This window comes from Tenebrio molitor, chromosome 1 (genome assembly GCF_963966145.1).
Source record: "Tenebrio molitor chromosome 1, icTenMoli1.1, whole genome shotgun sequence".
Taxonomy (NCBI): Eukaryota; Metazoa; Arthropoda; class Insecta; order Coleoptera; family Tenebrionidae; genus Tenebrio; species Tenebrio molitor.
This window is the reverse complement of record NC_091046.1, coordinates 8121998-8139128: the sequence shown is the minus strand read 5'-3', so window position 1 is coordinate 8139128 and position 17131 is coordinate 8121998. Positions and strand designations below refer to the sequence as shown.

Genomic DNA, 17131 nt, shown 5'->3' with positions numbered 1-17131 from the left:
AATTTTGTCTGTAGGCGAAATTGATTGGAAAAATTTAGAGAATTAATCGTCGTAATTGACCTGTTTGACCCGTCTGAAATGGAGCAAATGATTTTTGAAAACAATTACGAACACAAAGAACACAAACGGAACGTGAAAGCTTTGCGATGCCTTTGAGAGAAATTGTTTAAAAATTTATGATTGGTATTATCGATCCGGCCTCATTTACATGCGGCAAAAACCATAACTTTTTTATCCTGAAAGCCGAACATAAAAGCGGAAGGTAAATTCCCTAAAATGTGATTCGGATGGCTGGAACGCCATTTTTGGCTCCCCACCGGACAACTTTCAAATCAGCTTTTTTTAATTTCTTTAGTGAGCTCACTGGGAGTTTATTTACGTTTATGCTTTCACTCAGATTTGCCAAGTTTATCATATTCTTTAAAGCACGTTCATCACTACTATAAAACCAAACTCCTTTTCGCGCGAAAGCTGACAGACAAGCTTTGAGAAGTTTTAATTTTGCAGTTAATGCGCTATAATTAGAGTTATTTAGTTACGACGGGTTAAAGCGCAGGCAACAAATTTAACGATACCACAAAACATTAACATTTTTGAAGAGAAAACTGCTTTAGGCGCACCTCATACATTATTATTCTCGGGCAGTGAATTAGTTTTCAACCGTCACGCATCACGCCGTTACGCCGTCACGTCACACGCTCCGAGGTGAGAGACCCATTTATACACACTGCGTTTTTTATTTCGCTGAACATACAATGTAAAATGGCTAGCTATGTTCAGTTCTAAAATGGACAAGTCAATTCATTTGAAATAGGCAACCAAACTTACAATTCCATGAATCCTAAAGTCCATTCAAAAATCAAAAAACCACCACCTGTTGCTTTAGGTTGGTAAAATTTAAAAAACCCTAGGTAGATATTTTTTCATACTATGTTGGTAACTATAAATTATGACATTTATTTGATTGAAAATAAAATTCAATTGCTTTGAAGTTCGTTCATATTGTTTTATTAGCAGCACGTTTCATTTATTTATGGAGTCTTATTATTTTTACTTAAACATGGCCAGAAAAACAACATTTAACCTCAAAATTACAAGTCTAACCAAATTTTACACTAGACAGCGTTGCCGATAGTAATTATCGAGGAAAATGCGACGTTGGTGGTTTTTGATTTTTGAATGGACTTTATGTTCAGTAAAATAAAAAACTCACGGTATACCATTCACGATTGTTTCAAATTCGGACTATCTATGATAATCTGACATTTTAGTTGGCAGTATTGTGACTTGTCATAATAAATCTATTTTTTTCACTACTAGTCTCAGAAGGCGTCATTATTGACTCTAGAACCGACCCCGGAAGTAGAATTTCTCTCCCAAGGTTAATAATAATTTTCATTATTAACCAAGGTCAATAATGACCAGCCGTCACCTAGCAACGAAAGATTTTCTTTGATTTTATTGGTTAACGTAGACAGACGATTTTCAATTTTCATAGCAACCGTTGAAAAATGAGAACTCGGATCGTCGCATCGGACAAACAAATTTAATTAATAATTATTATTAGAAAGGGTTTTAACGGATCTAGTAGTGAAAAAAATAATATATACACCACGCTAGAGAAGACAATTTTAAGGCTCGCTTCTTTATTCCCCTCGAAGCTTCGCTTCTCGGGGAATAAACTACCTCGGCTTAAAAAAATGTCTTCTCTACCTTGGCGTATAACATACTATTAGGTTATAATTCAATCCAATACTGCTCCCAGGTTGTTACATTTTTTAAATAATTGAACGCGTTAGGAACAATAATCGTAAAATTGTACCTAATTGAAATGAAACATACATATTTGTAGGGCAGTTCTGGGTAAATACTTATTAACTAAATTAATGACGGAATTGACAACAATATTTAAAAACGAAACGTCATATGACAGGACCTGACGCCAATCTAACAAAAAATATCTTGGCCTGCTGCGTGTTTAAAACAATCGTGAACGGCTTATACGGTGTGATCAAGAATGACTGAGTCTATTGGTAACAATGAAATTTGGCAAATTTGAAATTTACCAACAAAGGTTAATTTTTGTAATACTTGTAGCATAAACGTAACCGGCATAACCAAAAATGTTTTTAATGTCGTCTCAACCTAAAAAATCCGATCAGTGCCATTTGCGAGGCAAAAAACACCAGTACTTTTCAATTGTTTCATTGCCAACAGACTCAGTCATTGTTGATCACGCTGTCCTTTATTTTATTCCACATCAGTGTGGAATAAAATGATTTACATCTAGTTACCTTTGGAATTTTTGCACATGTAAATTTTCCTGTACGGTTGGCTTCAAAAAAAAACGGGAACTGTCAGAAAAAGTTCTGTCAGATTTTATTAAATTTTTATAGTTTGAAACGGCCTTTTAGAGTTTAGGTTAAAAAACTGCACTTATGTGTCAGAAATACTACTGTCAAACGAACACAAATTGACATAAATTGACAAATTAAATTTCCAATTCACATTAGGTCAGATTTCAATTCCCGTTTTTTTGAAGCCAACTGTACCGCTCTACATTTTTTTTCGAAGTGCCCAGCTATTAGTTCTGTCAATAAATGTCATCAATCGAATTGACAATTGTTACAATTTAGTAAGTTGAATTAACAAACGTTGGTGGCCACTTTCAACACTAGCTGTGACTTGCTTTTGTTAGTTCTTTTTTAATTGCAATCTCAACTTTGCATTCATACAATCCCTTCGCAATAAATCACATTTGGAATTTAAATATATATTTTGAGGTTAGGCTTTCTTTTTTTTGTAGAGCGGCATTTCGTATTTTTACAAGGGTAATGCAAAGGTAACTAGATGTAAATCGTTTTATTCCACCCTTTATAACTGAAATTTTTTAATAAACAATTGTCAAAACGTTGTCACGTTGGTATGAGCCAAACAGTGATTTTCATGATAATACGATTAGTCACACTGAGTGTCAACATTTTTTTAATGTAACTGAGCCTGCGCCCCGACGAGCGAGAGTTTATTTCAAATTCGAAAAAGATTTCTGCTGATTTCTCATTAAATTTGTTTTGAAATAACCTTAATTATGATTTGGTATCAAATTGTTATACAGCTGGTCCATATGAGCATATTTTAGGGTGTTTTTTTTACTTAATTTTCACATTGACAATTGTTTATTAAAAAAATGTCACTATATGTCATAGAAGTTTTCACTTCTGTCGTGCGGTCTTAAGCACACACTCTTTTTTTTTTATTTGGGGAACTCATTGTCGCTAAGGCCCCATCTAAACAAACATTCGAACGCAGTGCATTTATCCTTTGTTTAGGGATTTGAGGCGTTATAGGCCCATTGTGAGTAATGTTGTTTTATGTAAATACTTAATCCTGGTTTAGGCCAGCTTCAAACATGGACGTGCCGAAATTCCGGTTTCATTTTCTTGTTGTTCTTTTTCTGGATTTAACGTGCTCCGCTTCAATTTGTGCGTTTTATCTATTTCGTAAATTAATTGTTTCGGTTTTATTGCCGCCGGCCCTTTAAGCCACCTTAACGATTGGTTCAACACCTTCCCCCCACCCCATTTTAGGCGACCCCGACTGCACCAGACGGACAATTTATGGCGTTTTCTCAACTGCTGTGCTTTTGAATTTAGAACAAAACCCTCTTTGTGTTAGACACGGCCACAAAGCCGGATCAGTCTGTTTATTAAACTGACGCAACACTCCAGCCCAACAGCTTCCACATTATTTATGTGGAAATTGCATTCGCGCAATAAAATAATTAATACGCGCCGATGTTTGCGCTTCCTATTTTCGCATGTTGCACTAGAGCTAACTCGGTTCTCTCAAAAGCTTCACCACCTTCAGGGCGGCAATTTAATTAAGAACGACTGTTCGCCACTTATTGCAGAAACACAAATTGCTTCGGTGGCAGTTTAAACTTTTAACAATTTCCAACTGGTTCGATTTCTATCATGAGCAGCTCCACGTTCCATTTTTCCTCCCGATTTGTGCTAAACTCGGAAACAGCGCCATTTAAAAATCTCGTTAAAACATTAATTGAGAAGTGGAGTTTATTTGTCGGCAACATTCCACTGTGAGCAAACAAAGGGTGACTTGGTACTTTCACGCCAGGACGTGTTGAAGTGAGTTTAAATATTTTTCAATCGTGTAAAGAGTCTGCTCAACAGTTTTCAGATGTCCGAGCCAATACTCACCTAAAATACTTAATTAAGGTGAGTAGTTGCGCCGTGGGTCGTTGTCTAGTGTCCTTACTCAACAGCCTGACTGTTGCCTCCTGGAGTGGCAACGGGATTCTAGGCATAATATTGTGCACTTGATCCTCCAACTTGAACAAAATTCAGGTTATTGACACACAAGAACATCAAATAACTGAAAGGAAAACAAAACGCTGCCGTAAAAATTTACGGCCGCGATGAAACTGGCTCGAGTTATTTTTCGGGGCCTGATCCTCGCTCCTCGATCGTTAGTCCTGCATAATTTTTACACGTTGGAGAAAAATAATTTAATGATCGGACAAACATAATCTTCTCGTGGCCCCGGGGGAACTCCACAATTCCATTTTCCGATTACCGTCGGGAGTCCGTAATAAAGCGGTAAAAGCTTTTTGCCTGAGGGATGGAAGTTTAAACACGGAAATCCACAAGTCGCCCCTGTTGATTAACTTCATTTTATTATTGTTTCGGCTGTTCCAGCTAAGTTTACGGCAGAACTCCACATGTACTCCGGTCGGAGACTCCGGACGTCTCAGCTGTGACTTCAGTTTTTCAACTCCTGCTAAGTACAGCAGTTGGAGAGCGAAACCGGTTTGCGGTTTGTTTGGTGAACGGCTTGGCTTCTGCGTTAGAAGTGAAGCGGTGGTGAACAGCCCCAGGAGTAGCTGTTTTTGTTCTCGCTGGTCGACCCTTCGCCAGAAGTTCGCCCGGATTCTAACCTACATCCCTTTAATTGGAAGCGGTGACATCGCCGTCTCTTCAAATCGCGATCAATCCACCGCTTGCTGACATCGCATTTTAAAAAATTATTAAATAATGATTCGCATTCATCCACCTGTGTCTCGTACGTCGTTGAACGTGATTGCAAAGCTGTAAATGACAGCTCCACGGGGCATCAAATATTGCGTCCCTTGTATTGTGCATTTTATGCCTATTGGAGTTTGATGTGCATTATAACGAGGAATTGAAAGGTATGAGGAGAAGGTGGAGAAAAACGATTTCAGCGAGAACACAACAAATTTCTTTCTACATAACCAGACTCACCAATTCTAGCTGCTTAAGATAAGCCGAACTGGAATTTCCAGCTTGGATAAGTGGTCTGCCGTGATTAAATATTGCACATATTACCATTCCTAGGGAAAACATGTCGCTAAGAATGCTGCAGACTGATTGCGTTTGCGTCTCCGGAGCTGAAAAAAATCCAGACATAGTTTAGGTTTCCTGAACAACGAGGTTGCAAGACCAGTGTCATTACTTATTTAAAGAGGAGACTGCGTTTTTAATGAAATTCTAGAGTAGTCTGGCAGTCTTTGTGTTCTTGTTTAGTACATTTTTAAAACATTTTCGTGATCCGAACGCTTAAAATTCGTCGCCGAACGCGAAGGAAAGCCAATATTAAATTTTTTGCGAAAAACAAAGAGTTTTCGAGTCGGAATAGAGTGGCGAGTAATTAGGTGGAGCTTTGTAGATGTTAACTAAAGAAAGAACTGTCGCTAAAATATTGGAACACAGACGAATTTAACAATAGATCAGCTTCAAAGGGTATCGAGTGCTTTGATGTAAAACAAACAAAGAATCTAATGAGTTTTTGACGCTAGCCAGTGAAAGTAGAGACGTTTAACGAAGTGCATGTAATTTAATCGTTTTATTTCGGCATTTCAAAGAACCTCGACTTGGTTTGAACACTTACACGGCCGACGCGAAATAATTGGGGTAGTGCGTTAATTAGGAAGAAAATAACCCGTTCGTTATGAAACTTTCTGTTTAGTAGCGTTTGATGATAGTTTTGCATAATAATCATTAGGGGCACACGTGCGTGCCGCCATATAATAAACGATGCCATAAATACAAAATGGCTACAATGGCAGCTGGTTAATGCATGGGGTCGTAGACGTTACTTCATATTTAGACATGATGGGAAACATTTATTAACTTCATAAATAAAATATCGGAAATTGTTGCGGCCTCCGAAATGCGGTTCGAGCTGTACGAGCGTCCTTTAAGATTACTTGAGAGTCAAATTCCTTTGTCGGACTTGAGCCAAGTATGTTAACGGACTCCCAATATCCTGCAGAAAGGATTCCGCTGTAAATAAATCGCATAAAATCGTTTATTGTGTCGTTCCCTTTTACAACTTGTTTAGCACAACAAAATTGAATGCAAATATGCAGCTTAATCAGGTTCCGACTCTTTCGTTCCGTTCATTTTTTACTTTACGGCCAATTCAGTTTGCTTTATGAATCGTTTTGCATGTTATGTGTGAGTTGAAATGTTTATTGGGACAATAACTGAGCGTTCTGTCAGTTTTCTGCAAACTGTTGTCAGCGCCGGGACCAGGATTCATCTTGGTTAAAATATTCTAATCTTCATTTTCAATTAAATTTTAAGTTTTCATTGACATTCTACCAAAAAAATAATTGGAAATCATTATTCATCGTCAAAGTAGTGAAGTCGTTAGAACGAAGTTGAGAAATAAATTTGAGCCCAGAAGGTGTGCAAGAAATTCTAGACTAACAGTGGAACACCGCAAAGTTTCAGTTAACTGTGAACATGTTAATTGGTTAACAGACAAATGGGCACACATACAGGTTATTCACGAGAGACTTCCGATGAAAATTTCGCTATATGCAACCCAAAATACAGAAACCCATAGAACTTGATATTTTGTTTAATTCGAAATAAGTTAGCAATCCAAGTAGCTTGGCAAATAAGATTAATCATGACATTTTCTTTTTTTATTGAGGTTATGAGCAAAAGTTTTTACAACAAACATGTCTGTAAATAAATGCAGTTTGCGCACCAATTTTTTAACATTTTCCATATATCCGTCTTTTCATTTTTTGTATAAGTACTATGGCGGACAATAAATTTAGGCCGGCAAATTTCTGACATTTCAAAAAAGTCAATGCAAGCGACTATTTATTGTCATTATGACTGATCTGTCAGTTTGTAAAACTGAAGGTTTTCGAGCTGTTTGGCGTTTCCTTCGCCCGTTTCGTAACTTACAGATCATGACGCACTAGCATAACTGATTTGTAGTAGTACTTCTCTCTGGTGCACGCTTCTTTTCCCAATTTTGATTATCGCTGTCACGATGACAAGAATGACAAAAATCGAAAATGGGGTTAGTTGAACATAATGCCAGGGTAATTGTTCACTTTAACTACTTCTGGAATTTTCGCGTTTTTTCTGGATAGACAGTCTCAGGGCGTCCTCCTAGATCGTTTTCTACCATTCAAACCTTGGGCAAATGCCTTTTTTTTCTCTCTTGTTGTGTTTCAAGGTCGCGTCAAGGTCGCGCAAATGTCTTAGTATAACTAAAGGGTAAGGAATATTCATTTGCACAAGGTTTGAATGGTGGGAAACGATCTAGGAGGACGCCCTGGGGCTGTCTAGCCAGAAAAAAACGCGAAAATTCCAGAAGTAGTTAAAGTGAACAATGACCAATGCCAGCTTCTCATTTTGATGTCAAGCCAATGACAGGCCGGCCTAAATTTATTGTCCGCAATAGTACAGTTGACCGCACGGAATTTCGCACACCAATTTGTATGTCATTAAAAAAAACTCTCTAGTCTAAGCTTTATTGTCATTATAATTAATCATGAGTTCATGACATATGTGATCATGACTGACGTTTCACCTAAACTGTCACGAAAATGCCGCCAGTATCTCATTTTAATAAAATTATGTCAGTGAATTGTCCAATGTGTGCGAAATTCCGTGCTCACCACTGTACATTATGAAAAAATTATGATTATACAGGGTTATTATAAATGATTGTAGTCGAAGTAGGCCATGCCCATGTTATTGCGTTTTTGCTGCTTTCGTGTGAACTGTCAGTTGTGTCACTGTCACTGTCATTTTTTAGGTGAAAAGAGCGGTGATGAGGATTTTATTTATTTTTGTTAAATTAACGATTGAATCCAGAAATATTGAGTTGTTCTACAATCAATTTTAAAAATATTGAGTTGTTTTGCACCCAATTTAACACATCATTTTGATGATTTTTTTATGTGGAGTGGCAACCATAAATTTTACATTCAGTTTTCACGCCTACTTCGACTACAATCATTTAGAATAACCCTGTAGTATATCCTCTTGTTAGATGGAAATCGTGGTAGGGAGTATTTAAATTTGATTGGCTAACAGCGAGGCGCGTTTACACGAGCAAAGTTTAGGGTTCATGATCTAAAATAAAAACTTCTAAATTACGACTGAAAAAAAAAGAAACTATAATGTAATGTTCTTAAAGCTTAATGGAATTGGTAGGAATCTACAGTTTCAAAAATTTTGAGATATTTTTAATAAAATCGCATAAAATGAGATTTTAAGCGTTGTTGTCAGATTGTGTTCGTGTAAAGTAGGAAAAATTATATAATTGTTCACATCGAAATGGATAAAACTCTTCATGCGTTCATGCGTTCACCAAACTTAGTAAGTATTATATTTTAGTAAGTTAATATTTTTTTTACCCATTATAAATAATATTATCCACAGGATTTTGCAGGATATGAAACTGACAACAGTGCAGAGGGAATCATTTGAGCATTTGACACTTGACAACTGTCATTGGTAATATTCGTTTTTGAGATTGGCGTGGTTTGGTTATCTTTTGGATCTCCTGTGTTCGTTTTATTTGTCTATTAAAAACCAGTTCTTGTCAGAACTAATCCTTGCTGTGTTTACAGTTTTCGTGGTAAGTTGTATCAATGAGAAAACAAAATGATATACTGTTGTATACTGGGTGCCCCAAAATTCGCGGAACAACTCAATGAGGCAATGTCAACTCATGTTAGAAAATGATGAGAAAAGTAATAAAAAAAATTCTATACCTCTTAGATTTGAAGATATGGGGGCTTAAAAGGTGCAGCTTTGATCTCATTTATTTTAAATATTAAAAAAGATTTTGACTATTTGTCTTTTACTAGCCAGTGGCCTAATAATTCTGAACGATTGTGATCAGTGTTGCAATTATTTTCTTCATTATTTCCAGCATTTCCGAGTAGTAATTTTATGTTAGTTTTATCTCAAATAGTGTACGGCAACATGGCTTTGATTTTTCCCTCTCATTTCCATGGATACAACAAAAATTAAATATTTGCAGACTATTGGGATGCATAGAATGTTTTTAAATGTTGCCACATTTAGTGTAACGAATAGGTCCATATCTTCTACAAAAAAGATGATTGATTTTTTTTAAACATTTTTACCTGATATCTTAATGACTACTTAACAACATACTACTACGTTGTTTCGCGAATTTTGGGGCACCCAGTATATTTCAAGATTTCGAAGAACCAGTCTTGTGGACCTATTTCCTCGTATCGTGGAGGCACCAGCTGCAAATTCTGCTACAGTAAATGCCAGAAGACGAAAATTACCAACAGGTATAATTAATTATAGTGATGAAAATTGCATGTTATGATTAATTTTGTTCCATATAGGTCATTTGACTCTTCGAGAAAAAAACTGTCATACATAATGTTCACCAAAACATTGTAAAGGACTTCTCAGATATTGGAGCAACTGAACAGAAAAAGAAGACAGCTTCATATACTGGTATTACTGTGATTTTGTTAAAAACAAAAATTCTTTAACATGTAATTATTCACAGGTTTCTCTTTGTCTACAATTTATACTCTTCTGGGTGAAGTACACTCAACTGGACATGTCAGCCCAGCAAAAAAAGCGAAGCATGAAGAAAGAATAATATTAGATGATCATGCAAACTATGTAATTCTAATTAGGAAAACTGTGCATGATTTTTTTTTAAACAAATTCCGCCAACAATTGATGCTGTACATGAGGAGACTAAACTTAATCCTGAAATTCCTAAGATGGGCTAAGATGGGATTACAATTTTTTCAGAGACAATTATATTCTTATTATACTGACCCGGCGGCACGGCAATTTTGCCGGAGTACATACACTATTACGGATATTACTATCAAGGAATAGTGCAGTGCTTATCAACATAATTACCGGCGTCTCGCCTCCGCATTTTTATTATTATACATATTTTGTTTGTATTTGTTATTTTTTCTCGACCTCTCAACATTTTGAATATGAATTTATAATAAAATTTTTATATAAACAGGCTTTACCTCTTTTCAAATTGAATCTTTTAGTGATTTAGAAGAAAAAATTACTTTCATAATGCAATTTTTTGAATTGAATAACATTCTGCGATAATAATTTAATTGAGATTTATATTCGGCATTTTTAAATATTCGCGCCATTTTTCTCCTGCAATCCTGCTACCCGATTTATAATTTTTGCTGTGTAAACCTGGTTTCTTCCTGCTAAACAAATGTAGTATAGTTAAAAATGTGAAAACTGACATAACAGACAGGGCCAGCAATCGTTGATTACTTTTTATAAATTAGAAATATAGAAACTATTGGAAATTGTAGTTTCGTTTGCATATAACGAAATTTTCATGGAAAGTCTTTCGTAAATAACCCTGTATATGAGGGAGATTAGATTTTGTCTGGAGGGTTCAGTTGCGGTTGTGTCTGATTTCTTTGTCGCCTAATTTAATATGAATAGTTTTCAAAAATTACATTTGGCACTGGACACTATATTGTAAAAATTCTAGTGATAAAAAGCAGTTTTTGATTTCTAATGTAAGTAATTATGTAATTTCAAACAGTGATTTACTTTCCTTTCATTCGTTTTCAGGAAATTATTAAAAATATACAGGATATTTCACGAGAGATAATGAATGAGCTCGACGGAATTTAAAATGCAACCCACAATACATTTCCAAAGTTAACGGATGAAATTGTGAAAAAACGAGTTTTTGGGAAAATGTTTATTGTCTGCATAAACGCGCAACGGCGGATGCATTTTGTTACGTTGTTTTCTCATCGTTCGAATACATTTTAATCGCCGTATTTTAACTCTTTCGTAAACGACCATTGTGACAAATAAAATTATTTGAAGCAAAGCCATTATGGATTCATAATTTCATTTTAAAACAATACGATATTTAAAATACCAACGTTAACTTTAGAAATGTATTGTGGGTTGCATTTTCAATTCCGCGGGGCTCATTATGACTCACCAAATACCTGTATAACTTATCGCGGTTTAGAATGCGTAAAAAGTCAGTCATCAAAGTATCACATATGTCAGGCTGCAAATCTTTCAAACGGTCTTCACGTTATAGGCCAAAACTTTCTTGCAAGATAATGCAGGTGTCCCGTAGTTTTGATTCTGGAGTCTTCTCTCAACAAATTTTACGAAATTTGTGTCGCATGAAAAATTTCCCGTGTCTTGATTATAGCAAAACCCGCACCCTTAATCGATTTGCAACAGAAGAAAAAATAATTTTTCGCTGCAACAACTTGGCTGCCAGCGACACACGTTTATTGAGTGCGGTGGCAAGTTAATTAGTCACATTTGAGGTAAAACATCTAGCTTAAAATGACTTGTCAACATCATTTACAGCCACAGTTTGCGGATAACTAATTACAGACATGGCACAACAGGTATAGGTACTACGTTCGGTTAGTTTCCGCACAGAGAGTTAAAAGTCAAATATTGTCATCATGTCATCTCCCTATCGTCAATTTTCCCACTTTCTAATAACACAATTTGTGTGTGGGTCGACAATTTAATCACGAACGTAACGTCGTTATTATGTTTATGAATTCAGGTTATTGCTTGTACCTTTTTTCCGCCATGTAACGACAAAACTTAGATTAAATGAGCTCCGGTTCGGAACACATTCCGTTTAAATTATTTTTTTTTATATTGGAGCTATTGCACGGATATTTCCATCATAAACGATCACAACACGTGGGCTGCGGTGTTCTTCCCTCTGGTAAATTGATAAGAAAACTCCTGTCGGATGTTCCTGTCAGTCTGTCTACCATACCTTCCGATAACGTTACAAGCGTATAATATTCATTAAAGATAAATGCTTGTTGACAGTGAATTACTGCTGCAGAATTGATCATCTTATAACGAATCTCCCTACTCTATTTTCATAATTCCACGTCTCTTCCGACAATTTCTTTGTACACACAAAATTGATTTTGAAATTTTTATTTCAATTTGTTAATATTTCAACGAAATTTTTCAGTATTTTTATTTGTTCAATAATCAATCAATCACTGCCGAAGCATGAACTTGAAGTTCATATTTGCTGTTGGTTTCTTTTAAAAAACGAAATACGAAGAGTAGTTATTGGTTACGCCCAGCAGCGCAGGCATGTTTGGTATTGAAAAATTCAAAAATGATATTGGAGTTGAATCGAGACCCTCTAAACATTTTTACCCAAAATAATACACGTTCAATCGAAACGTGGAAAAGCTCTTGGAAGTTCACAATAAAAATTAAATTTTCCCCGGAACACCTGCAAAAATAGTTTCAGTTTGTCTCCTGCTAAACTGTAATTAAAATTTTACGAAGGCTATAAAGCACGAGCGGGCTAAATCGAACGAATGAGCTCCACAAAAGCAGATTTAGATAATATAAGAGCGATAAAACGATCACGTAAGAAATCCTGCAGAGGCCCAAAAAAATGCGCGTAACAAGTTTTTCTTTAGTTCAGCTCTTACTCAGACGATGTCGTGTGAGAGAATTCACTTTTTGCTTTAAAATCTGACATGACTGTTACGCCTTTGGGGAAAAATAACATCGTTCAGTATTCGTTCATGTAGGAGTTAAGTTCTGTATTCTGGGAAGGAATTAAAAGGCCACCAATAAGGGGCGGCATGGTTATAACCGCCGCGACTGAATAAACATCAGGCTTCTGGATCAAAACTTCACGGACCAGTTGATTCCCTCCCTCCTGAATGTGCGCTGGGGATCTCACTTTCAGATTTTCCAGCGAAAGTAAATCGCTGTTTGAAAATTGAGGGAATCGAAACGACGCACTCCCGAGGTCTGCGGCTAAGAGCAAACTGAAGGATGTTTTACAAAGAATGACGTAAGACGTAATCACTTAGCCACACATAAAAATAACCGCAGGGTGATTTTCTTTCTAACAAATAAATGTAACCCAACAAATTCCACGATTATTTGATCACCGGTTTTATAAATTCTTCTTTCTTAATTTCTCCGTTTATTTACAAAATGTGGCTAAAAGAGGGCCACTACAAAAAACATTAATGCAGATATCATCTATTTGCATAGTTTACAATTCTATAGTTTTTATTTATTTGTGCTGTGTTTTTAAGCAACTGTTCAAATAAATCTGGGACAACTGTTGTAACGTAAAGTCCATTTTTTAATTAGAGTCCGATGGATCAATTAATAAGCAGAGTAACTGTTATATTGCTATCTCTTTTCAACATAATGTAAAACAAGCTAGTGGACTCTTGTACTATGTATTTCACTTTGGCATGTGCGCTTAGAGCAACACGCGACGTTTATTCCATTAGCGACGTCAAATTTTTAGGTTAGGTTGTAACTATATTTGTGATGATTTTGTTTAATTTTGCTTGAAATTTCTGCCGTATGATGCCAAGGAAAAGCTACGCAACTCTTTCTTGAACAGCAGCCACTGGCAGAAGCGGACCATTATTACCTCGTTACTGTGTAAAATACATTTACAAATTTCTTATTAGCATGTAAAAGGGCCTTACGTGGTATTGCCGAAACACAATCTAGGAAGAAAGAAAGACAGTCCAAACCTGATTGTTTAGTGTTATTTTGAATATATTTTACCTATTAGTTGATAAATATTTATCAAGAGTTCTGAAAAGAACTGTTTTTTGAAAAACAAAATGAAAACGGAGGAATGAATTTGCAGAAAAATCATAAAAACACGAAAGTACTGTTAGATGAAATTTCAAATGTCCCGCCAGACGGCGAGGCCGGTGGTCCGGAGGCAGCGGGGGAAACACCGCTCTGCTCGGATCAAGAAACAGCAAGATCGGGGAATAGTGATCAAACTCACATGCAGTTATGTCGGTCATCTACCCAAAATAAATTCGTTTTAATTTGTCAGAGGCTTTCATTTGACAGTATATACAACTCAAAATCTCAACAATTGAAATTTGTAATGATATTTGTCTCAAGATGCCAAAATAAAAATTTTCAAATATTGGTATAGTTTGTCCAGCGAGAGATTGGTTGACATAAAAGTCACTAAATTCTACGTAGAGAAAGGAGTAGCTAGCGCACGTAAAATTTGAAATATATCCTTCAAGTAGTAACATTTTTGCCTTGAAATTATGCTCTAATTAATGTATTCTAGTGCATTTTGTAGTGTTGGGCTAATTTAATAAAATTTAAAATCTCCCAATCTCTCGCTGGACGAAGTTTAGCACCATGCACTGCTGTCAAATGTCGGAAGCAGACATAGGTCATGACTCGTTCGGACTAAGCTCATCGGACTATAATAAAAAAAATGGAGTGTAAAGGCGAATTTACACGTGTCAAGTAGCTAAAGCAAGTTACTAAATCAAGTAACTAAATTTAGTTACTTGTATGGTGTAAACCATTTGATTTAGTACTTGCGCAAGTACTTCATTTAGCAAACTGTTTAGCCAAGTGGATAGAAACGATTTCGATTTACTTGAGCAAGTAGCCTCCCCCACCACCGTTTTCGACCACCGGAAAGGCCGAATGGACGTCTAGACAGATAGTTTAGTCAAGTTCACAAAAAACTAGGTTTTAGTTTGTGCCGTGTAGGGTAGGTTCCATTTAAAAAAACATAGCTTTAGTGTTTTTATCATATTGGAACACCTGTATATATGCCGCAATATTTTCCGAATATGCAGAAGAAGCGTAGCTATCATCTAGAAAAAAGTAAAAGTTGATAACTTTAATAACATACAAGTTATGGAGCTTCTTCGCAACTCTGGGACATCCTGTATATCAACTATACAATTCTGCATTGCTGCCCGGACAACTTTTTTTGCGTCCATGTTTAAATGAACACTATCTCACAACCAAAATATGAAGAATACCACGTGTAGACGCTCACTAAACACAAACGGACTAACGACGTGTAGACGCACACTAAATACAAACGACTAAATTTTAGTTACTTGATTTAGTAACTTGCTTTAGCTACTTGACACGTGTAAATTCGCCTTAACTCTCAATTTCACTTGTTCAAGCATTTTTTTTTTTCTAATAAAATATTAGTTTTATTAGAAAAAAATATTTTGGCTAAAATTAGCAATTCAATGGTTGTTATTTTGTTATCCCGGGAGCCCGGGATAATGATACAAATAAAATTATTTAAATTATTTATTCTTCAGCCCCTTTCTCCTGTCTTACAACGTTAAAACTATCCTACTTAATCAATTGTTGAGATAATTGAACCTATTTAACTTGTCCCTTGAGCCCTTAACGCAAAAGAAAATAATTCTAGTGGCAATAAAAAAAGACAAAAAGGAGGGAAAGCAGGGGGCGAAGACCGACTCTTATTTCGGACGCTATAACTGTTACGCAGCCTACGGTCCGCGGGAGGGTTTCTTCGGGCTTCGCCTCGTGTCCCAAAGGAAAATAATTTTTTGAAAACAAGATCGCGTGATGAGGATACAAAAAAACATAACAAAGAAACAGATACAAGACGAGATGCTCGTTGGCAAGGTTATTGACCGACAGATAACGAACCTTAAGTGAAAAAAAAGGTTTACAAAAAAATATACTATAGGTATATTTATAGGTATACTTCGTCCAGCGAGAGATTGGGAGATTTTCAATTGTAGACTTGTAACCCAACACTACAATACTTTAATTAGAGCATAATTTCAGGGCAAAAAATGTTACTGCTTGAAGGTAAGTAAATAAATAATTTACGGTAGGTAGTAATTTCTCTGCCTAGAATTTAGTGATATTTATGTCAACCAATCTCTCGCTGGACAAACTATACACGTACGTAGTATCATGAGGTCAAAGTAATACAATAATTAAAAAAAAAGTATTTTTAAAAATTATATTATGATTTATGGTGTATTACTGCAATTCAACCTTTGAGAACTTGAACTCGACTCTGAAAAAATATCTACAGATAAAATATTTCAATTTCCTTCAGATGCAACAAACAAAATGTGAGTATGTAATTGTAGGAGCAAATACTTTCCATTTCGTTTAAGTAATTTGCAAAGAAAAACTTGACTTTTATTGTCGCCGCACCTGTGTCAATTACATTTGTGAAAACAGCTTCAGGGTAACAATAATATTCTGCATCTTGTTTAACTTGACAATTTGGGCAAATAATTTATTTTTGAACAGTTTTTTCTCACAAACTGTGACAGAGGAACGCTTCACCAAGAAAGCTTATATCCGGTCGTGTCTGTATGCTTTCAAAGGACCCTGGAAACTATTTTATGATAATGTAAGAGGATTTCTTTAATCTCATGAGAGATCAGACGCTGTTCGGTTGGCCCCATTGTCTTGACATTATACATTTGATATTCAGAAGATGTATCCATGTGCTTAGAACAATCTATCCGCACAACAACATTTAAAATATCTTTACTGGTAATGCTACAAGAATTTTTTGATAATCATCTCATAATTTATAATACAGCGATTCTTTCTGGTGGCACTTTTCTTCATGTCCATATTTCAAAAATTCTATCATTACAGTAATAATGTATAGATGAACTTAAACATATAACAGATGAGATTGAAGAAATAAGCAACAGTTCACACATGTTAAAGAGTGTTTCCGATGCCTTGAAATGCAGAATAGAATTGAAATAAAGGTGGACATATTCAAGACCGTTTATAACAAATAATTTGTGATTTAATACCGTATTTTTGTTTTGCATGTGAGGTTATGTATTTGAGGAAATGTCAAGAAATGTTTGTATGAGAGAAACTGTACGACCCCACATTTTTTGAACGCTCGATACTTCACACCAGTCAATACACTCGTATTTAGAGTGGTGTTGATCATTGCCATAATTAAGCCAATATGTTTT

At 35.7% G+C, this 17131-nt stretch overlaps 1 protein-coding gene and 1 long non-coding RNA gene across 7 annotated transcripts in view; one reads left to right on the top strand and one right to left on the bottom strand.

The window, feature by feature from the left end:
* The window catches only part of bma (SCY1-like protein bma), a 134889-nt gene that overhangs the window by 35987 nt on the left and 81771 nt on the right, over positions 1–17131 (bottom strand). For all 6 annotated transcript variants that reach the window (XM_069045258.1, XM_069045276.1, XM_069045262.1 and 3 more), the window contains exons 6-7: positions 5280–5425; positions 4218–4348 (exon numbers count right to left, since the gene is read on the bottom strand). In XM_069045258.1, the coding sequence (XP_068901359.1) occupies positions 4218–4348; positions 5280–5425 (277 nt within the window). The remainder of the gene's footprint in view (positions 1–4217; positions 4349–5279; positions 5426–17131) is intronic.
* Positions 8342–10325, top strand: LOC138138518 (uncharacterized). Its single transcript, XR_011162049.1, has 4 exons — positions 8342–8931; positions 9522–9622; positions 9680–9794; positions 9850–10325. It is a non-coding gene; the product is annotated as an uncharacterized lncRNA (long non-coding RNA).